The sequence below is a fragment of the Falco peregrinus genome, chromosome 6 (assembly GCF_023634155.1).
Source record: "Falco peregrinus isolate bFalPer1 chromosome 6, bFalPer1.pri, whole genome shotgun sequence".
NCBI lineage: Eukaryota > Metazoa > Chordata > Aves > Falconiformes > Falconidae > Falco > Falco peregrinus.
In genome coordinates this window covers 27149338-27172151 of record NC_073726.1, presented here as the reverse complement: position 1 = coordinate 27172151, position 22814 = coordinate 27149338, and the positions used below count along the sequence as shown (strand labels likewise).

General features: G+C 38.7%; 1 protein-coding gene across 3 annotated transcripts in view; it reads right to left on the bottom strand.

Annotated features, from left to right (window-relative positions):
- Nucleotides 1-22814, bottom strand: part of USP6NL (USP6 N-terminal like) — a 130647-nt gene that overhangs the window by 23157 nt on the left and 84676 nt on the right. For all 3 annotated transcript variants that reach the window (XM_055807939.1, XM_055807941.1, XM_027790530.2), the window contains 5 exons: nucleotides 21048-21128; nucleotides 9201-9308; nucleotides 8237-8346; nucleotides 5511-5559; nucleotides 3563-3683 (listed from right to left, as the gene is read on the bottom strand). In XM_055807939.1, coding sequence (XP_055663914.1) covers nucleotides 3563-3683; nucleotides 5511-5559; nucleotides 8237-8346; nucleotides 9201-9308; nucleotides 21048-21128 — 469 coding nt within the window. The remainder of the gene's footprint in view (nucleotides 1-3562; nucleotides 3684-5510; nucleotides 5560-8236; nucleotides 8347-9200; nucleotides 9309-21047; nucleotides 21129-22814) is intronic.

Sequence of the window (22814 nt, the reverse complement as noted above, 5' to 3'; positions counted from 1 at the left end):
AGTAGCTTCATCTCTTCAGTCCATCTCCTAAAACAGCTAATACAACGAGTTAAAAGATAGCAAAATAATAATTAAAAAAAGACAAAAAGGCTTCAACCATGAAGCTGCATAGGAGTCTGTGCTGGGACCTAAGCTATTTGGCATGTGCTATGTGTCCACACTGTGAACAGTCAAGCCCTAGCCATCATAACAGAGTTTTGAAAAGTATGGAAAAGGCAAGAAGTCACAGAAATTATCAAAATATACAACCCACTTCTGTGTCAAGGACAGACAGAAACACTGCTTCTGATCAGTCTGCAGTAAAGAAACAGCTGAGGGGAAGGTACCACCAAGTGCCCGTGATGATCAGATTACGAGCATTCACTGTCTCATCTAAAGCAAGATCTGGAGAGCATCATCAAGAAACCATCATGTGACAGAGACAAAACAAAAATCGAAGGAAACAATCCATAGCCAATCACAATGAATTATCTAAGGAAGAAAAGTCTACCAGAGCCTATTAAAGGCAAAACAAATTTCTATCTCCAGAAATTCTTTCAGCCTCTAATACATTTTCCAGGAAGCATGGATCTTTGGTTGCCTTATTCTCAGACACTTCTCTGAGCATCTGTTGCTCATCACTATCAGAGACAGGACACTGGGTTAAAAAGGTCTAGTACAGCTATATTGTTAGAATTAAAAAAGTCTACAAAAAACCCCAAGAAGCTTTACTTGTAAATGATAGGCAGTATGAAAACTGGAATGCATGGACCCAGAGAACACGTGTCACTTTAAGTTACTATTTTAAGTCCCAAACAAAAAATAAAACTCTTTCTAGTTACAAATTATGTAATTCAGTGCATGGTCACTAAGCTGCAAGATTTACCATCTCGGATTCACACAGGTTTAGTATCTCATGGATACAAATGCACATTTTATCATACTTAAATGTCAGGTTGCATATTAGGTATTTTACTAATACAGGCCAAGTGTCTGGGTTTTTTCTTAATGTAAACAGTGAATGACTACATCAAAGCTAATTAGTCATCCTTAACAACATCGAAAAGGTGCTTCTTCCATGGAAAGTTGCTCATGCAATTTATATACACCTACTCATTATCTTGAATTTTTAAATTATAGAAAGACCAATGGAAAGAGTTTTCAAAAACCTAGATAATTTTCAGGGTCAGATACATGTATTTTATTGTTTAGTGACTTCCTATCATCCACGTAATATGAAATATAAGACAGGCCAAATTAATCCCTTGAAATCAAGGCGTGTTTTGCTTGACATTAGTCTGGCTATGTATCTGAGAGATGAGCTGCACTCAAAAAACATTCCAGGTTTCCAGATCATAGACAGAACAGAAAACCAGACAAAACTCCTTGTCTGTGGGGAGGAACTTTTAACCATCCTACTCTCATCAATATGATTTTGATTGAATTACTCAGCCCGCCCCTATAATTTCCATAGAGAGATGCTTATTTCAGAGAACTGTCTGATGGACAGTGGCATCAAGTGTAATTATAAAAGTTTTCCCTCATGAATATTGGCAATTTAGATTTGAAGTTTAGGCTTTAAAGAGTTGTCTAACAGGGCTTGAAACTACTTTCCCCAAATAACACACAAAAAGTGCAAACCGTTATATGACATCAGTTAGTCAGTTTTTAAGTTTCCCTTCCAGAATCTACAGCGATACTTAAAGCGATGCTGCACTGTGACACAAACCCATTTAAAACATAAACATTCTAAGAATCATAGGAAATCTAGGCTGGAAGGGATTTCTGGAGATTACCTGATCCAACCTCCTGAAAGCAGGACCTTAGATTAGGTTAGTAACATTTAATAAATGATAAATTGGCAACATATCTATAGATGCAAGCTTCCTTAACAGACGTTGCCAAGACAGTTTCAACGTGTGTATAAACCTGTGGCACAACGGCTTGTATGCCCTGTGGAGGAACTCATCAAACCTTGGGTTACTTGAAGCTCCCTCCTCCCCTCTCTAATCACTTGAGAGGTGCATGCCCTGTAACTTTGGGTAGAAAGGAGAAGGAAAGGAATGAAGGAGGGAGAGAGGAAGGTCTGAATGGGGTATTCAATGTGAGTTACACAGGCAGTGTGCTGACTCTCATACATATACAAGTGACACATCTGCCCTCCACCTCCAGCTATCGGATGAACCCTCTGGTTTATCACAGCAAGTTCAAATGACGACTACAAAAATCCTGAGAAATTAGTGTTAAGAGTTCTCCATTAGCATCACATTCCAAGGTTAGGAGTCTTTCCTGTTTTAAAATAAGGTGACATGGACAAAACACTAAGGCATAAAATCTGAAAAAAGTTTTAAAATCCTGTTTTAACAGTCTATGGCATCTTAAAAAGGCAACTACACCTATGCAAACCTCCCACATATCAAAACCAGATCAGCAGATTTGGTATAAAATGAGTTGACCTAGACTTACCCAAACAGCTAAAACATTCTACGACCTCTGACAAGCTCAACATTCTACACAGTTGTATTTGCACAGCTCCTTACTATTATTATTACATGTATAGATTTTTAAAAGATGTTTTTAGTCTGTGTTATCAGTGTATAAAGCTCCAAGCAAGTCTTTGACACTTGATAAATTAAAAATGTCACTTATGACAGTGATCCTCAGGTCAGATTGTGGTGTGGTGTTTTTTGTTGTTGTTGTTGTTGTTGGGGGGGGGGGGGTGTGTGTGTTTGTTTTTTGTTGGGTTTTTTTCCTTAAGGCAATAGCTTTGAAGAAGTATAAACAGAAAAATAACCAACTGCACTTCGTTCTGGGGGTGGAGAACATCCAGGTACACTGAGAAACCTGAGAAGGAAGGTATCACAGTATGAGAAAGTCTCAAACAGGGAAAAGGAGCTAGGGTTTATTGGAAATCTGGTAAAAAAGCCCAAGTTCTCGATAGTATTTACTTTTTCAGGCTTCCAAGAACTACAGCTTTTCTGAATCACGACATCACTAACATCTACAAAAGATGCTGGAATTCCTGGAGTTGTTCCATACCAATAACCATGGAATATGCATAGATCATAGTAAATTTGGCACTGAAAGAGAGAACTACCAATAACAAAGTAACAAGACTATGACAGCAGGAAATGCTGTGCAAGGCAGAGATAAAACCAAGAAATCCAAAGTTAATGCCTAGATACAAGTCCAGTTTTTACTACAGATTCCTGTCTGGCCAAATGGCAGCACAGCCACGCTGTTAATTAACACACTCTGTGTTAGGTTTCCACTACTATTCTATTGCTATATAGATGTCTACATAACCAGTTTCCAATTGGTTACATACCCTGAGAGATTAAGAAGAAAGGAAACTATCTGATTTTTATTAAGAACTATTTGAAAGATATCACATATAAAAACAATTACTTACCATCATGGGTGAAAGCTCCGGTAACATCCAACAGCCCCCCAGTATAAAGCCCCTGTTATGTCTTATTTTGACTATACAGTCAGAACAGCATAATTCCATTTTCAAACAATTTACAACTTAAATAGGGCAAGTTAAAACCTAATATACACTAAGTGACATGAAATTCCATACCATGCATAGCATGCTTTGGACCAGAGAGAAGTTTCACCAAGGCCCAGAAGGCATCTTCTTCATTCATGTACATAAGCAGTAAAGCTGTGATCTGGCTCATTCCCTGACAGTATCCAACTTCCTGAAAAACAGACAGTGAAAAAATATTAAAATAGTGAAAACAAACATCTCATAACCATGAGGTCTTAGATTTATCTTGAGCTAGTGGAGGAAAGAGGATGCCTATCTTGATGGTGTAAGCTCCCTAATTATGGCACCACCAAACACACTTTAACATTTAAACATTTAAAACACTGATGGACAGAAAGCATGATGCACAACCCTCCAACTGAAAAGTAAACTGGAATTCTTGATTGTTCATTAGAACTCTATACTGATGCACAAAAGCCTTGTCAGCACTCCTAATTTCAAGTAACAGTATCACCTTATTCTCTGAATGGATGTGTTTTCCATTTACTTATAATTTGGGGTTTTGGAGGGAGAAGGGGGTTTGGCTTTGGTTTGCTTTACAATCAGAGCATCATCTGATAAAGACAGGACTTTTCAAGAATGACCTATATCTATAAACTTGCTCAAGTTTAGCAGCCCATAGCGAGCAGATGTAATAAACTCAAAGAAAAAAATGTTATTGTTCCAAAACTGAACTTTAGTATTTCCTCTGCTGTTCATTTTGACTTTTATAGCAGGAACCAACTGCCACAATCATTTAGCTGCTCAGACAACCCCACTGAAAGTACTTGTGAGGACAATGACTTCAATAATTAAGTCATCTAATTTTTTTCAGGTTTACAGGTTCTTAGCTTTAGAGATAAAACCAAAGCATAAGAACTGCTATACATTGTTGCGTTTTTCCTCTTAGTGTAAGTGCAAAATAAAAGCCTCACTGCATTGTTCCCATCATTCCACTTTAACAGTTGATTTTAAGCAAAATTTTTCATGTAACTTGAAAATATTAGTTCAATATTCTACAGGAAATACATAAAGGTCCTTCTTGAGTTTTACTTCTCAGTGTGTCATGGCTGCCTATAGAAAAAAACCAACTTAAGACAACATAACAAGTGAGAGAGAACAAATTCCAGCAATGTAAGTTCTTTTATGGCCCAACAGCTGTGAGGAGACAGAAACTGAAATAGGACAAAAAGGTTACATTTCCTAGAACTTTCAGAAATGAAATAAAGATGTATTTATAATTACGGTAACTGCTTAATTTCACTTTCTTCTTCTTTACATATTTTTACACTGAATTCTAGGGAGCTGCTGAAAGATATAAAATGAAAGATGTACAAAAGTGATCACAACGGGCATAAGGAATGAGGGGACAGTGCATTAAAACCACAGCTAAATGTGGACATGATAGCATTTCAGTGTCTTCTATTTTTAGCATGTAGCCAAAAGACATCACAAAATCCCGAAGTTTCTAACTCTTAATGCTATAGTCTGAGAACTCCATTCTACTAAATCCTCACCAAGGACTGCAGCCAAGACAGAGGTCTTAAGTAAAGAAGATGCAACCTTAAAACCATTTTTCATTTGTTACAGTCCTCCAGTTTATAAAATATGCCTGTTTACAAGCATTGTTCTGCAGTGTGTTTTCTTTCCAATCACCCAAATGAATGGGAGGCATATAATATAATGGGGGGAAAATATCAGTAGTATAAAACTCTAGCACAGCAAAACTTCATTACTCTTATTGGACAATAAGTTGAACATATAATTGGACAATTTCAGTTGAACACTATGCACAGTTCAGTCTGTCCAATAAGATACACATAATCAAGATGCTTTATTTTAACTTCAGCTCAAAACATGTCAACAAACATTTCTATGTACTCCCAAAGGCCTCTGAAATGTTTGGGTTTTTTTAGGGAGAGAAGATACAGAATTGCAAGTTATTATCTTATGGCACATTCAGAGAAACTGTATTTAAGAGTGAGGGTACACAACTTACCGTATTATATATGGAATAAGCAGCTAAAACATGGAATAAAGATTGTTGCCTGGAGAAATAAGAATAGAAAAGGAAAACACTATAATATCATCTTTTGGAAAAACAGAAAAAAACATAAAAGTAGTGAGCTATGTTTTGGAAACCTGTTTCCCCAGTGTAATTTGTCTAGCACTAAAGAACAGGATAAACCACACTTTACAGTGGTAAGCGCTTTTGATTTCAAGCCAACATTGTATTTAGCATGTTTCTGATGTTTTACATGTTGAAAGGTTTCAAAAAATACCAATAATACTTTGAGAAGGCAATGGTGTCATATCATTGCTTTTACAGACAGGTACAGTGAAACATAGGATGGGCTACGTTTCAAACACCGATTTACTCTGAATGCCGAGCTTTAAACCCCAGACCCGATTCCTGTGCTTGCAGAACACCAACAGCTATTATTAATTTCAAACAGAGGTGTAGAAGAGTTGGAATACAGAAAGCAGCCACAAAGGTGTCTTAATCTTGGCACACAAATTAAAAGCCAATTTTAGTGACTGCTACTGTCAGACTGAAGAAAAACAATACCAACCGAGACTCGGCATTAACCTATGCTCAGTCCTCCAGAGCATGCTGATCTCCATGTACTTCAGAGTTAAAATTACAGGCAGCTTTGTATAGGCCCTTTGCTTTCCATAAAACCAGTCTAACTTGTGAAAGCAGTAAGGCCAAAAAAACACACCCCCCCCAAAACAACCCAACCAAAGCAAAACTCAAATGGGGGATATCAAAGTAATGGTGGAGAGGTCTCATAATGAATTTTTAAACTCACGCTTACTTCCTGTGGTTTGTTCAGGAGAGAATTTGGAAATCTGAATGCCTACTTTCATCTACAACTAAAACTGCTAAAATTTAAGTGCTGAGTTTTGCATACCGTCGTTTTTCTGTCCAGTGAAATTCCCTCTGCCTGCCATTAATCGAATATATAAAATAGATATGAACCGGTTAAAAAAAGAAAGCATAAGCAAAAAGCTGTGCATTTTCTATTGGGAAGAGGATGCATACTTGGGGAATTTTACCGAAATATCTAGATTATGGCATTTTTGTTTGCCCTCTTGCAAACTAAAGCTTAGCCATTCTTCAGTAGACACAAAGTGTAACCTAAAGAACTAGATATTAAGCTGTCCTATTTTACAAGGACAAACTACAAGGTCCCAAATGTACACAGGAACCTTTTATATCCTCAGCTGACCATATGAAACTGAACGTAAGAGCTCAATCTCATTCACAGTGAGATACATAAAATAATGGTAATTTTAGTACTATTTATACTAGATGATACCACTAAAGACCCATAAAAGAATGAACCCTCAAAGACATACAGCCTACTTAAAAGTCAAACAATCTATTGATTTACCCAGGGGACTTCTATTTCATTGCTATGTGAAACGATTTCTGAATTTTTCATTGAGGCATCACTGGAATTGCATAATATATGTACAGTAATTCCAAGATCTATTCCAAGTGTGAAATTGCTTTATGCAGCCAAAGGCTTTCCTGTGGACTCTGAGGGCACGCTTACAACACAGCTACAGGGACTGGAGCTGGCTCTGCTTGTGTTAACCCCAAACCAAAGAGGTAGTGAGCTTCTGCTAACATCTAAAACGTGCATAAAAACTAAGGCCCAGAAGCAACACAGTCATTTTTGCATGGCACTGTGTCAGTACTACTGAGAGGCAAGGCACATCGGCTCAAGTACAGATAGCACTGAACAAATGTATCTAAACTACAGTGGTCGCACAGAATAGCTCTCAGCTTGGGAATTTCTGCTTTGTGCTCCCACCCTGTGTTACAGCCACCAGAGACATTCCCCATATTTAGAATCTGTCCACAAAATCCTAGAATAATGTGATAATAAACAGGCATTTTCTTATAAAGTCAACAGCTCTTTGAGTATCACTTTTTGAAAATAGCAGACTACTGTAGAATCTGCCTTGGAAAGAAAAGGAGATTAAAAACTGAACTAATACAACCACAGAAGGGAAAAAAATACCCTCTTCATCTCAGCAGGGTGCTGATGCTGCAAGCTAGCAACAATACTGATGTTTGTATTGCCATTTATTTCACTATAAAGCTTTTTTAAAGATGACAGCTGCCATTCCTCATTCAATGACAGTAAAAAAACCCACCCAAAACCCCACAATATTTTGAAGAAATCCAAAAGCCTGCATCTGTCAATAATTAAATGCTCACATATAAAATACTGCTTTATTTGGTTCTGAATTAGATACTAGAAGAAGAGAAATATAAAATCCAAAGGAAGGCTAAAATCTCCGGGAAGATAAAAGCTATTAGAGATGCAAAAAGTTATTTTGTTTTTGAAAATACACAGTTAAATAAAGTTATTGTGTAATAAATCTTAATTTATTAGCTTGCAATTCCCATGCTTTTGTTTTTACAGCATCTGAGACACTTTTCATTAAGTCTGAAACACAATGAGAACAGTTTAGAAATGGTTTTCTTGGAATGCTACTGATCACCTCATCGTGAGGGAAAACTAGCTGGTTGCAAGTGGCCATCTATCTGGTTTTGCAGTACTAACGGTAATGACATCAATGCACACAGACAATCCTCTTTGAAAGTTTGGAGCTTACATGCAATATGCTTGACTAGGTCAAAGAGGCTGGAGGCAGACTGGAAGCCAGTTTTCAGACAAGCAAAACAAAACCTTTTAATTTACTTACTTAACACCATATCTGTCTCGAAACATGATATGATCTCTGTATGTTCGGTTTACATCAAGATCAATTTGCCTAATATCTGGTGAAGATCCTCTCGCTTGACACTTCAATTTCTGGGAAAAACAGTAAGTAACAGAAATTAACTTTAAAACAGTGAACTCTAAAATAGCAGAAACCTGCCTGCCTGTTTACCTACATTGAAGTACTTGCCATCTCATGATTTAAAACACTTAATACAGAGTAGCAACTCACAACATAACAATTTTAACTTCCAAAACGCCTGCGTACATATATAAATTCTATAGAAGCCAAACACATTCACACATCATAGATGTAAAAACATCAATCCCATAACACGCATTTCTGACACACATTCACTACCCATATTCAAGGCTATGTTACAGCATTTCAAATTTCTAATTGCCATTTCTCGGGTAGGTATATCACTGGAGAAAGACAGAACGTGAATTTTACTACTCTGGAAAAATAACCAAAGATGCAAATGCTCCAGACTGGACTTTCAGCAAATGATTTAGTGTGGTTTTCATACTTTTCCTACCTTTTTCTCTAAGCAGAAGTAATAGCTACATAGCTGACAGTTACTATCTAGGCACAGATCATAGATATTTCTATAGTCATTTCCTCCATCTTTCTGTTCTAATCTAATTTAGTTGTAGCATACCTCTACTTTAGTGCTTGATTTAATGTTTTATAATTAAATTCAATTTTGTAATTGAATACTTAGGAAGCCTGCACAAGTTAGACTACCACCTTATTTTTTGCACTTACAGTAATTTTCTCTTGACATTAGTTCATACATTCTCACTTCTGTCCCTAAAATTTGAGTTTGTAAGATGTTTGCAAGACATTTCTAACTGCAAAACCACAGCTAACAACAAAAGCTTAATAAAGCCTGTAGTCTTAGTATCAGAATTCTTTTAATTAAGTGGAAATTCTACAAACTTACATTATAGAAGTCTTTCATTTCTTCTTTCATTTTAGGGACGTCAAGTAGTAAAGACCAGACTTGCCCTCTGAACTGCAGTGGGATGCCTTTGTAAATTCTTCTATGAAACTATAAAAAAGAAAATATACATCTAGTACATGTTCTGAATGTTCTGAACAGAAGGAACAGCGACACACAACACGCTAAAGAAAAAAAAGCAATTATATCAGTTGCCCTTGCAAAGGGATGACCTGCTGGGGACAAAGTGTTCCAGTGTCTTTTGAGGGACTGAAAGTGTCCAGTGATGCCATCTGAGACCCCTGTTGACAGAATCAGCAGAGGCAGAGGGAACATGATGGGCACACAGGCCAAAGCAGAGCTCTGTGGGCTTACAAGCCAGGATCTCAGCATGTAGGAAGGCCTATTAAAATTGTATCATCTCTGGTGAGCAGCACTTATTCTACAAATACTGTAAAGACTACTCCAGATTTTGTAATTTAGACCCAAAAATCAGATTCTTAGCAATACGACATTTCAGGATAAGCCACAGATAACTCACTGTAATTACAAACTATAAATAGGAATGGTGAAAGGCAATCAGCAATATCACACAGCTTTAAAGATTACCATAAAAAAAAAAAAAAAGGCATAATAGATTTTTGAATTCTTGTAGAACTGCAAGTGTGCTGAAATATATGTATGCATACCAAACAAACATGGGAGATCACCATAAAGCCACAATGTGCCATTTCTAAAGCTAACACATTTCAGATCGTATTTCTAAACTAATAATCAATTTTCTAAACACATATTAGAACATTTGCACAGAAACAACATATAAAAGATATTCTAGCAACAGTTTCTAAAAATACAGAACAATCTACTAACACTGCATGAATTCTTAGCTGAGAAACAGAAAATTAAATTCCCTATTCCTAACGCATTCTATTGTGACACACAAAACTTGTGTTAGAAACAGGTCAGCAGGGGATAAGACAGTACCTGTGCATAACTAGAGTTGTTACATAAACCATCAGACTTGCCTCTGACATGTCACTGGTCTTGCACTCTCATTCAGTGGTTTGGTTTGTTGGAAAAAAAGCAGGAGGACTGACAACTGCCTTCCTCAGTTCTCTTCTGATTTGTATCTCTATGTGCTGCAGCATTTAGGAGCATGAAGAGCCTCTAAACAGTGAAAGATGGAGTAGCTGTCTAAAGCCTTGGCTTTACGCAGTCAGGAGAGACTCAAGATAAGCAAAGCCTCAGAACAAGTGAATCCTAGTAATTCTGGGAACCCACAAAAAAATGTTATCCTCTTTCAGGAGATATGTCTAAGAAAAGGAAGAACAGAGAACTCTTGTAACAAAGAAAATTATTTTTTCTGAAGCTCTGTTTTTATCATTATTTTAATGATGGCACAGGGAGACAAATTTAAATGAGAACAAAAACCACATGCAAGCCTTCTCTAAACAATTCATTATTTGTATTTAACCTACAATGAAAGTTAGACCTTACAATTTTCAACTGACAGAGCTATCACTTCTTTGAAACATTATAAAAGTTATGTTTGTAACAGAAGAAATATTTTAAAAGAAATATCCTCCTCAAAGAAAGGATCCTTTTTTCTTTTTCACATATTTCACATCACCAGTTTTGGAAGATTAATAAAACCCTCATTGGAGTATATTTGCAAACCTCCTGCTGCTTGGGATCCATCAGGTCTTTGAAGGTGTCTTTAATGCCAGCAAGTATTCATGTCTAGGTTTTAGAATGCCTAACTCTTACACAAGTAAGGTTATGACTTTTTTTTCTGTCCCCTTTTCAAATGAAAATTTTAAACTTGTATAAGATGCAACAGCAATCCTGAAGGCTGTCCACAAAGAAAATGTGCTTTTTAAAGAAAACTTTCCTGCTTTAATATGAAGAATGCTAAAGCAACAACACTTCCAGTGTGAGCACAGCTATGTCAGTACAGTTTCTTCTGTAAGGATAAAGACTTACAAAGCACCCTTCTCTATAGAGGTATTATCCAGACTTCAGCGCACACAGAGAACTTCAGCGTGTGTCAACCCACACACAAGGATAACTGCTTGAAAGAGAAAAATTCAGTCTTCTGAAAGCCAAGCAACACCAACTGCAGTGGAGTCATCCTAACAAGAGATTAGCCTGTCTACTGGAAAGCAGAATGAGTCAAATTTGTGAAATCTTCTCTGAAAACTTGGAAGAAAAAAAATATAAAAAAAATAATGCAGCGTTGTATGTTCTGAGTGACATGTAGCTGTATTCCTCAGACCCACAGCAACAGTGTACCTTGTTACAAACTTTTTTGCCAGTTAAACATAATTTTGTAACACATTTTCCTCTCCAACAGCTATAAGGTTGTTCTCTTCATTAAGAGAACTGGTTGAAGAAAAATTCTCAAGACTGCTGTTGTTCTAAATTAGTATTTTGGGAGGTCAGGTGGACATCAAAGGCCAGAAATAAGCCTTTGTATTAATAGTTTCTTATCAAAACAGAATTAAAACAAATTCAAACTATCTAAAGTATGGGGTGGTTTTGTTTTTTTGGGGGAGATAAAACTAAAGGAGAAAAACAGCAGGATCTATGGCATTTACAGTTTTCCCATCTTCTGAACTTCTCAGACTGAAACAGCCTAATACCAGGAGAGCCCTTGAAGCAGTAAGTAAAAACTGACATAAAGAACTGTGGACGCAGTTTTAAAAGAGAAGTTTGAAAACTGAGTTGGCAAATATGACTAAAAGAAGTGTAAGGGACAGACACCAGCAGTTTCATCAGCCCACTACTGTTACACCAAATAAAATAAAAAAAAAGTAAGAAAAAAAGAAAAAAGAAAGTAAACATTTTCAGTTGTTAAGGTCAGAGTTATTGCACTACCTGATAGAATAAACTCAAATAACATTTGCAGCTTCTTGGAAACCATTTTAGACCTGTATCCGTTGTTCCAACTATTCTTTTGCTTAGGCAGGGAAAACAGCTCTTTGTCACCCCAAGTCACTACAAGACCCTCCCTACATACTCAGTAGAACATGGAAGACTTTCACTGTCTGCCCAGTATATAAGGGAGAAACGTACTCAAGAATAGAACCTTTCATGGCACAGGCTCCATTACACAAACGATAACATGGAAACAAGTGTGAATAATTTTATATACAGCAGAAAACTGAGAAGAGTGGCTGATATGCCAAAGGGTCGTACTGCCACCCAGAAAGACCCCAACAGGCCAGACAAATAGGCTGACAGGAATCTCATGAAGTTCAACAAGGAGCCATGCAAGTCCTGTACCTGGGGAGGAATAACCTTATGTACCAGTACATGCTGGGGACCACCCAGCTGGAAAGCAGCTTGGCAGAAAAGGACATGGAGGTCCTGGTGGACATCAAGTTTAACAGGAGCCAACACTGTGTCCTTAAAGCAAAAGAGAATAAAGGTACCCTGGGCTGCATTAGACAATAGTATTGCCAGCAAGTTGAGGGAGGTGATCCTTCCCCTCCGCTCATCAGTGGAACGGCCACACCTGGAGTACCATGTCCAGTTTTGGGTTCCTCGGTATAAGACAGACATGGGCATATAGAATAGAGTCCAGAGGGCTATGAAGACAAAAGGACCTCACTGTCTCTGCTGAGACGAAAGTCAGAGAGCTGGGACTGTTCAGCCCTCAGAAGAGAAGGCTCAGGGGAATCTTATCAATGGACATAAACACCTGAAGGGAAGGTACAAATGGGGGAACGGAGCCAGGCTCTGTTCAGCGGTGCCCACTGGCAGGACCAGAGGCAATGGGCACAAACTGAAACACTGGAGGTTCCCTCTGAACACCAGGAAACGCTCTGTCACTGTGAGGGTGACCGAGTACTGGCACAGGTCACCCAGGGAGGTTGGGAAGTCTCAATCCTTGAAGACACTTAAAAGCTGTCTGGGCATGTTACTGGGCAGCTGGCTGTAGGCGGCCCTGCTTGAGCAGAGGGTTTGGACCAGATGACCTCCAGGGGTCCCTTCCAATCTCAACCATTCTGTGATCAGCATGTGATTCTGCCATTTTGGGAAAAGGCCATGGCTGCACTGCATCTCGGGAAGTGAGTGGCAGGGGCTGGGGGGGAACCCACACATACTTCACAGCAAAACTAATTTCTAATAATCATTCAGTCACCAAACAGTTAAATATAAATGAGTAAACTCTTTATTAGCTAACTGAATATCTTTACCATAAGTACCATACTACTGCCCTCTGCTGTCTTTTATTTCCTTATGTACGATTGAAAATATGTTGAGAAACACTGGGTTTGGTCTGTATAATTGCAGAACTCTAACCTACTCTTTTATTTTACTTATTAATTCTGAGAGAACAGAAATCAGAAAATTCAGCAAGTTACCTTACCTTTTCTTCTACTTATAGGGAGATGAAATGAGTCAATCTTACAGAAATTCTTTAAAATTAAGGCTTTCTTAAGATAACAGCTCAAAACAAAGTCTAAGTATATAAACTCAGAGTTCAGATGATTGTTGTATGAAAACATGCATCATTCAAAGAATGGCATTATCAAATCTGGGAAGCTTCTATCAGCACAGGACACAATAAAAGGAAAGTCAGCCTCGCAGATACAATTACATAGAATCATAGAATGGTTTTGGTTGGAAAAAACCTTAAAGATCATCTAGTTCCAGCCCCCTGCCATGGGCAGGGACACCTCCCACCAGTTCAGGTTGCTCCCAGCCCCATCCAGCCTGGCCTTGAGCACCCCCAGGGATGGGGCACCCACAGCCAGTGTCTCACTGCCCTCACAGGGAAGAATTTCTTCCTGATATCTCATCTAAATCTCTCCTTTTTCAGTTTAACACAAGTTAAACAAAAATACAGGTTCAAGTTCTGTATCACATCTGAGTGGATATTCAGCTGAAGACAGTTTTCACAAGCTCTTGTGATTAATACTAATATTGTTGATCCTAAAGTAGACAGGACAAGCAGACACTAGATGAGGCCCTACCACGTGGGAATTCAAAAGGAGCTTCTCATGCAAAAAGAAAGTGGACTTGTAAATTGGACCTTGCCATTGGAAAACAAGAGAATATATGGAATGAATTAAAAAGCTTACAGAGCAAAAATAATTTAAAGAAAAAAGAAACACAAAACAAAAAAAAACCCACACAACTTCTCAAATTTGGAATATTCCAAGTTAGCTATCTTCTCAAATAATGAAATCCATAACATCCAACATTCAGTGAAGCTTCCATGCAAAAAATCTGGAAAGCATATAACCTCCCCTTCCTTCCCCTGCCTCAATCTCTGCAATTCATAAACCCAACTAGTTCTTGGACAAGCTATAAGGCCACTATCAGCCAGCACTAGCCTGAAGAGTAGGAACTGGCACTCTTGCTGCTGCAAGATACAGAATTGGTTTTTTTGAAAATAAAAACTCCCAGTTCTGTGAGGAAAAGCTACACAAGCAGCAGAGGGACTCTGACACCTCAAAAAGAATCAGTGATGAGAAGCCTAAGAATTAAAAAAAACTGAAAGTATATTTATAATGAAAAGAAAGTATATTTATAAAGGCTGCTGCCTTTAGAGGTTCTTCAACTTCTCTGGGTTGCATAGAAGCAAGAAAAAGCGCAAATACAAGAGTTGCTCAATCTCATTAAAAAAAAATAATCTCAGGAATGCAAAGAGGGTTCTTCATTAAGGCTCTGTGTTCAGACTCCAAATTAAGTGGAGGCTTGATTATTATATTCTGTATGAATGCCAGAACAGCTGGAAATTGCCAGCTACCCTGATTGTTTCTCCTCTTTGTTCCCCTCTCAATTTAGGCAACTTCAATCACAGATAGATGAAGGTAGACAGTGAAAGACAGAAATACTTTGGTGGAAATACTCAAATGGGAATATAACACATAACAGTTTTATTTAATCTTTCCAGAAAGTTATGATCATACTAAGCCAGGAAGGATTTACTGTCTGTGGTGGTTGATTGTACCCTGGATTATTAAGCAGTAGAATACAAATAGGAAATAAAAGCATAAGCCAGAGAAAGACCACACGGAAACATACACTTTGCTGCTCTATGACACTTCCTGCGTACGAAATGACTGATGGGGAGATGAAAGCTTTGTTTTGACAAATATCAATCATGCAAAGACACAAGGGCAGTTACATACTTCAGAGACTGATGTCTGTAAGAATCATGACTACTCCACTGAAAAATGCCTAAATAATCATATAAGAATCAAGGAGTTTTGTACACAAAGAGGAAGTCAGGCAAAAGTGCCAGGAGGCCTACATGGATGAACAAAGAGCTCCCAGACAAAACAAAACACAGAAAGGAAGCCTGCAGAGGGTGGAAGGAAGGAGAGGTAGCCTGGGAGGAATACAGAGAGATTGTCAGAGCAGCCAGGGACCAGGTTAGGCAAACTAAAGCCCTGATAGAATTAAATCTGTCCAGGGACATCAAGGGCAACAAGAAAAGCTTGCGTAGGTATGTCAGTGATAAAAGGAAAACTAGGGAAAATGCGGGCCCTCTCTGGAAGGAGACAGGAGACCTGGCCACCTGGGATATGAAGAAGGCTGAGGTACTCAGTGACTTTTTTGCCTCAGTCTTCACAGGCAAGGGCTCCATCCACACTATCCAAGTCATGGAAGGCAAAAGCAGAGACGGGGAGAACAAAGAACTGCCCACTATAGGAGAAGGTCAAGTTTGAGACCATCTAAGGAACCTGAAGATACAAAAGTCCTTGGGTCCTGATGAGACGCATCCATGAGTCCTGGAGGGAACTGGCAGATGAAGTGGTTATGCCACTGTCCATGATATTTGAGAACACATAGCGGTCAGCTCTCACTGACTGGAAAAGAGGAAACATAACCCCCATTTTTAAAGAGGGGGAAAAAAGGAAAACCTGGGGAACTACAGGCCAGTCTCACCTCTGTGCCCAGCAAGATCATGGAGCAGACCCTCCTGGAAACTATGCTAAGGCACAGGGAAACAGGGGTGACTGGTGACAGCCAATATGGCTTCACCAAGGGCAAATTGTGTCTGACAAATTTGGTGGCCTTCTATGACAGGGTTACAGCATTGGTAAATAAGAGAAGAACAACTGACATCATCTATCTGGACTTGTGCAAAGCATTTGACACTGTCCCACACTACATCCTTGTCTCTAAACTGGAGAGACATGGATCTGACAGATGGACAGGTGGATAAGGAATCAGCTGGATGGTGGCACTCAGAGTCACAAGGTCAAAGAGCTCAATATCCAAGTACAGATCAGTGACAGCTAGAATTCCTCAGGGGTTTGTATCAGGACTGACACTGTTTAACATCTTTGTTGGTGACATAGCAAGATTGAGTGCACTCTCAGCAAGCCTGCCGCTGACACCAAGCCATGTGGTGCAGTCAACATGCTGGAGGGAAGGGATGCCATCGAGAGGGACACTTACAGGCCTGAGGGTAGGCCCATGTGCAAACCTCATGAAGTTCAGCAAGGACAGGTGCAAGGTCCTGCACCCGGATCAGAGGAACCCCAGTATCAATACAGGCTGGGTGGAGATTGAGAGCAGCCCTGAGAAGGACTCGGGGGTGTAGGATGACAAGAAGCTCAACGTGACCTGGCAATGCACATTTGCAGCCCAGAAAGCCAACCGTATCCTGGGCTGCATCAAAAGAAGCATGACCAGCAGATCAAGGGAGGCGATTCTCCCGCTCTACTCTGCTCTCCTGAGATCCCATCTGCACTGCTGCGTCCAGCTCTGGGACCCCCAACAAAAAAAGGACATAGACCTGTTGGAGTGAGTCCAGAAGAGGGCTATGAAGATGCTCAGAGGGCTAGAGCACCTCTCCTATGAAGACAGGCTGGGAGAGTTTGGGTTCTTCAGCCTAGAGAAGAGAAGGCTCTGGGGAGACCTTACAGCATGTTGCAGTACCTAAAAGGGCCTGCAAGAAAGCTGGAGAGGGACTTTGTACAAGGGAAGTAGTGACAGGACAAGGGTGAATGGCTTTAAACTGAAAGAGAATAGATTTAGATTAGATGTTAGGAAGAAATTCTTTACTGTGAGGGCGGCAAGGCGCTGGCAGAGGCTGCCCAGAGCAGCTGTGGGTGCCCCATCCCTGGCAGTGCTCAAGGCCAGGTTGGACGGGGCTTGAAGCGACCTGGGCTGGTGGAAGGTGACCCTGCCCGTGGCAGCGGGTTGTAATTAGATGATCTTTAATGTCCCTTCCAATCCAAACCATTCTATGAAACTACATGGTTATAGAGTTCTACGTGGGTTCATTTTACTATGTCATCCTTCATTAATTCTAAATCATTACTCAAATATGGTAAAGACTGGCACATTTCTGGTCTCAATGTGACAACTCTTCCACCTCTTCCTAGTCCCTCATGGTCACACCTTGCTGCCTTCCATTCCCCCCTCCCTCCTTTTTCTTTCCATTAGGTTTAAAGCACAAAAGTTCTAATGGAAGACAGTGTGAAGCGCCCAGAGCTCCCATCTCTCAATATATTCTGCAGTAAAGATCAAGGGAAGATATAAATTGAAGTTCTTGCATGCACATACACACATCACTGTGTTAATGTTTTCTCATTAATTCTCCATGCGAAGTTACGATGGGAAAAAATAAGGCAGCAGCCTATAAGCTGCTCTGCAAGAGTATTAAAGGAAAGCTGTATCTTGCAATTAAGCATGTGACAATTTTGGATAATGTAATCAAATATATGGATTCATTTACAGTATGAATACAGTATGTATGTAGTATGAACAGATTTCTTCAAGGCAAGACGCTCTCAGCTGTACATCATGAAGGTTCATTACGAACAGGCTGTCTAAATATCTGCACTTTGTACATACTTGCTCTGTCGCTGGGACCATCACCACCTCTGGCTCTCCCTTGCTCTCTTTAAGGACACAAGCTTCTAAAGTATGCCATTTTCCAAACCCAAGCCATCACTACAATTACCACCTATAACCCTACTTTATTACTGTTGTTGCTGCAATGTTCCCTTTACTGCTGTTTCTAAACAACGCTGATTTCTGGAGCAGTCAGACTGCACTGGAACCGCGAGAGGGTCAGGTAAGGTGAGTCTTTTAAGACAGGATGTTCATTTTCTTTAGCAATTTGTTCCGCTAGTGTTAAACCACTTTATCCAATCAAGTGAAGACAGAAAGCAAGAGTCAGGAATTGTTGCATTACTTCTATACTTCAAGAAGGCAAGCATGGAAAGCTGGTGCATTCTTCCAACACACTTTTCAGATAAAAACTGTCTTTAGTTGTGAGTTTTGTACAATCCTGAAATCATCATCAGGCTTTCCATGAAAAGCAGTGACAAACAATGTCTGACTTTCCACTGCGTGCCTGGGAGGAGGCAGCAGCTGATTCTTTATTCTGTATGTTCTGGTTCACTTACCACATAAGATGCAGGAAAGAATAAGGAAAACACCCTTGTTTTTAAAGCCTTATGTGCTCCATCAGAGTCTTAAAATCAGTGACAATTTTTCCTAGCCTCAAGCAAAGTTCATCCCCTTTATGAATATATTGAATTATTACTGCCACTACTCATAGTTCAGCCTATAATTTGTTACATGAACTGAAACTCTGCTCAGCTGATCTGCTATACTTTCTGCATGCCTGGTGAATAGAGAGTTATTAGTTAGGTTGCTGTATCATGGACCGACATCACCAATGGTTGAAGAGGAAGATTGCTGCTGCTTAGACAACACGTAGCTATTGTATTACCTGAAAGGTCGTATTTAACATTCTCTTTGCAAATGAAGTAGCTGTTACACAGGGGTTTTGATCATCCCTTTGACTTGGACTTGAGCTTCAAATCACCCATTCGCCACAGCAAAGAAACAAAGCCACAAGCGTTATGACCTCTAGCTTCTCCTTCCAGAGAAGATGACAGGACAGAAAATAGGATTGTAAGGAAAACTTGGGGAAAAAAATATTACTTTTTCATGCATGCACTTCATATTTTAAGAAAATTAATTTGTTAGCTTTTAGTTATACCCCAAAAAACATCAACCACTGGCTGTGGTGTTTTCAAGAACAGCAAAGTGCGAGACATAGCTACTATTCTCAAAACCAAAGGCAGTAAGCAGACATGGGGTCAGGGCATGATGTGTAAATTTCTGCCTCTGCTTTAATTGTAGTGTTTCAGTTCCCCGCTCATCATTCTCTCTCTTTATAAAGTTTTCCACTTTGTACAGAACAATTTGCTAGGCCAGTAAGGGAGTTGGCTAATGTTGCAGGCCAGTCATCCAGGCAGTCACCTGGGACGTGTAAGAGTTGTCTTCCAGTCGTCAACAAAATACAGCAGCATCAGATAACGCCAACAGAATCCCTGACTTAAAAGGCAAGTTTTAAGCCCTATTGAGGAGAGAGGGAATTTGAATTTGGGAATGTTATATTCTGTACATTATTCACCAAATGGCCACAAGAACAGTTATGAAAACCTCCCCAGAACACAGTGCTGGGAATATAGCGTCTCCAGCATGTTTCTTGCCAGCTGAAATACTTTCATAATTTTAAAATGGCCAAGACTACAATTCCAGCAAGTAAACTATTCACATGAAAGTCCCGACTTAGCTTTGCAAGGCAAGTAAAAGCACTTAGGATAAAAATAATTCTGTAACTAGAAATCTCAAAACAATTTAAAGATTATTAATGGGCAATTCACTTCCTCCAAATTCACCTGCAGCTTCACACAGAAACTAATTTTACCTTCCCCCCCGCCCCCCTCTTTGAAGTCAGGAAATGTAGCACTGCTGGTCACTGTTAGGTAGCTGCCGGCAGACTTCAGCTCTTCTGTATTGACTCCAAAATAAAAACATCCCATCAAGATATAAAAGTATTCTATTCAAAAGTAGATCCCAGTCATACCATCAAAAATTACCTTCTCATGAAGACTGAATGCTGCATTGCGTATTATTCAGAGAAAAAAAACCAGACTTGTCCCAAGGGGGAAGGGCACTGAATGGCTTCCTATAGTTTTTACCTTCTCCCTTAGTGCAACTCTCCTTTTAACAAAGCAACCAGGTATATTGTAAGGTAGTGTAACACACAAAAAAGTGTGATAATTTAAACATCAAACTATATGCCCTATGTTATGACTAACCAGTTTCCTTGGAGAGTTATTCAAGGCAGTTTTCACTATTCCACCACTGTAAGCTATCCTAGACCTGTCAGTAAACTTGGGCTGCAGAAAAAAAAAGGGGTGGGGTGGGGGTGGAATGGTTGGAAACCATCAAAGAGAAGATTAATAATAAAAAACCTCATAGAACTTAATAAGACACCACCAGTAACCCAAAAGAATAACTTCAAATACAATATTAATTAGTACAATATCCAGCATACAAAAGGAATTAAAAGTTAAAATTCACAACCCCAGAAAGACGATTTATGATTCCTGAAGAATTCAGCTATACCCATTTTAAAGGTGTGCCCTCTATAAAGAGTTTTCTTTTTTCCCCTCCTTTGCATTCTCAAAGCCTAAATCAAACACAACTTCTAGATCTCTTCAAGACAAGACAAGCAGGTCTGACGCTTTATCCTGTCCACAGATTATCCTGCAGACGTGAACACAGCATGCTGTGTGATCCTAGTTCCAACCCCACAGTGCAAGCACAAAGCAGTACAGGACAATTATTACTATGGAATGTTAGAGAGCCTACACACTACTGCCCTTAGAAATTCCTTGCATTTGACCACTGCATTTGTTGGTTTATTACATAGTACTGTATTTTTGAAGAATACAAAGCCTTTTCCTTATGGTTTGGTGGGTTTTTTTCAGATCTCAGAGACAATCTAATGTAAGGTTATACATTTATTCAGAAGCAATAGCTAGTGAAAAAAGCATGTGTAACTTTATTTACCTTTTCACTATTCTTGTATTTTTCCCAGCTTTTCAGCATCTTAAGCCATTTTGTAGTTCTTTCAATTTCAAGGTGCTTTTGCTGAAAAGAAATTAGAATTTTTAAATATTTTCAGAATGAATAAATTTAAAATTATTTCTTTTTCTAAAATTACCCAGAAAAAGTTTAACACAACATCATCAACTTTTTATCTGGTCATCTAAGAGCAGCAACAAAGAGTAACATCAGTTCACTTAAAGCATCCAAAAAAACCAGCCAACCAAAAACCGAACAGAAAGTCTTTTTCAGCACTATGTAAAGAATTGTATTTTGTAAGAGGAGTTTAAGTACAAGATTTATAAGTTTCTTCTCTACATACTTTCGGCAAGTACAAAAATCTTCGATTTGTTTTTAAACTCTGATTTTCAGGCAAATAATTTCTGCTGCATGCTTCTTAGAAGTTAGTTGACTTTGAAATTATCTTCTCTACCCAGAGTTGCCCTGAACATAATTAGCTACTGTTTTCCAGTGATCACACAAACTATCCCTTCTTCAAAGGCACACAGTTAAAAAGGCATGAAGTACATGAACAAAAACAAGCGCACACAAGAGTGACAATACAGTAGCAGAAGTGGGAATAAACTCTCATACTGGACATTAAAAGCTATAAAGCCTTGCTATAATTCTCATCCTTGGCTTGGTACATTTTTACCTAAATGGCCCTATATCTTTACGTCAAGGATTTCTTCTGAAGGTAAGACCTCCTTGCTTAAATTATATTACTGACAAGAATATTTTAGTAACAAGATGATAAAATGAGAATTCAAAACAAAACAAACCCCATTGTCTCATAATAAATAGTTCATTATAGTATAACATGTAACAATAATTATGTGAATTCCACACATTATTTCTATTACATATGGCTATATAAAAGCACAGGATAACCCTACTACCTTCAAAATTGCCATTCTACCTATGAAAATATTTCTACAGTTGTCATAAACCTCCTGAATTTGGGAAAAAACCCAAGCGCTTGGAATTAGCTATTTTAGTCCCTGGAATTTCAAGGCACAGCCAAAAGAAATCTGTGTTTTGTTGTGTCCAATGATAAGAAGAATTTTAGTATGTATTGTTACATGCTGTAAAGTAGGTGAGATGTCTCTGATTATACTACAAAGGTAACTATTAACTGTATTTTTTTAAAAAAATATATTAATGACACTATTTCAGCTCTTTCATAATGCTTTGGAGTTGTGGATCCATGCTGGAAAAGCTAAAGTAGAAAAAAGTATGTGTGCGGCTATCGCTTTCTCTTGAAAGATGTATATAAAAAATAATTCAGTTTTTTGTAAAGGAGAGTCCCTCTACCTCCACCTTCACATCCAGGGCTTAATAAAGACTTCTTATGGTTAGCAGTGCAATCTGGTAGCAATGTAAAAGTTTAATTTCAGAGCTCTGCAGGATACTGAAAACTTATTAACACTTTCATTAAGTATTCATTAAGTCAACTTGCACGTGAAATGCCGGGGAAAAATATAAAAGAAAATTATTACTTATTGTTTCAACTGAACTCTGATTTTATTTCTAGATTTTACTCATCAGAATTTGTGCATTCTTTCTTGGCTATCAGCGCAACACAATGGGCCAAGGACCTCTTTAATCCAGGAGCCCAAAGCCTTGCACTTGCAGAATTATGACTTGATGACTGTTTAGGTCCATCCCAACCATGACTCAGTCCATGAAACGTCCTAGAAATAAGTTGGGTTTGGTTAAGTTATTTTTACT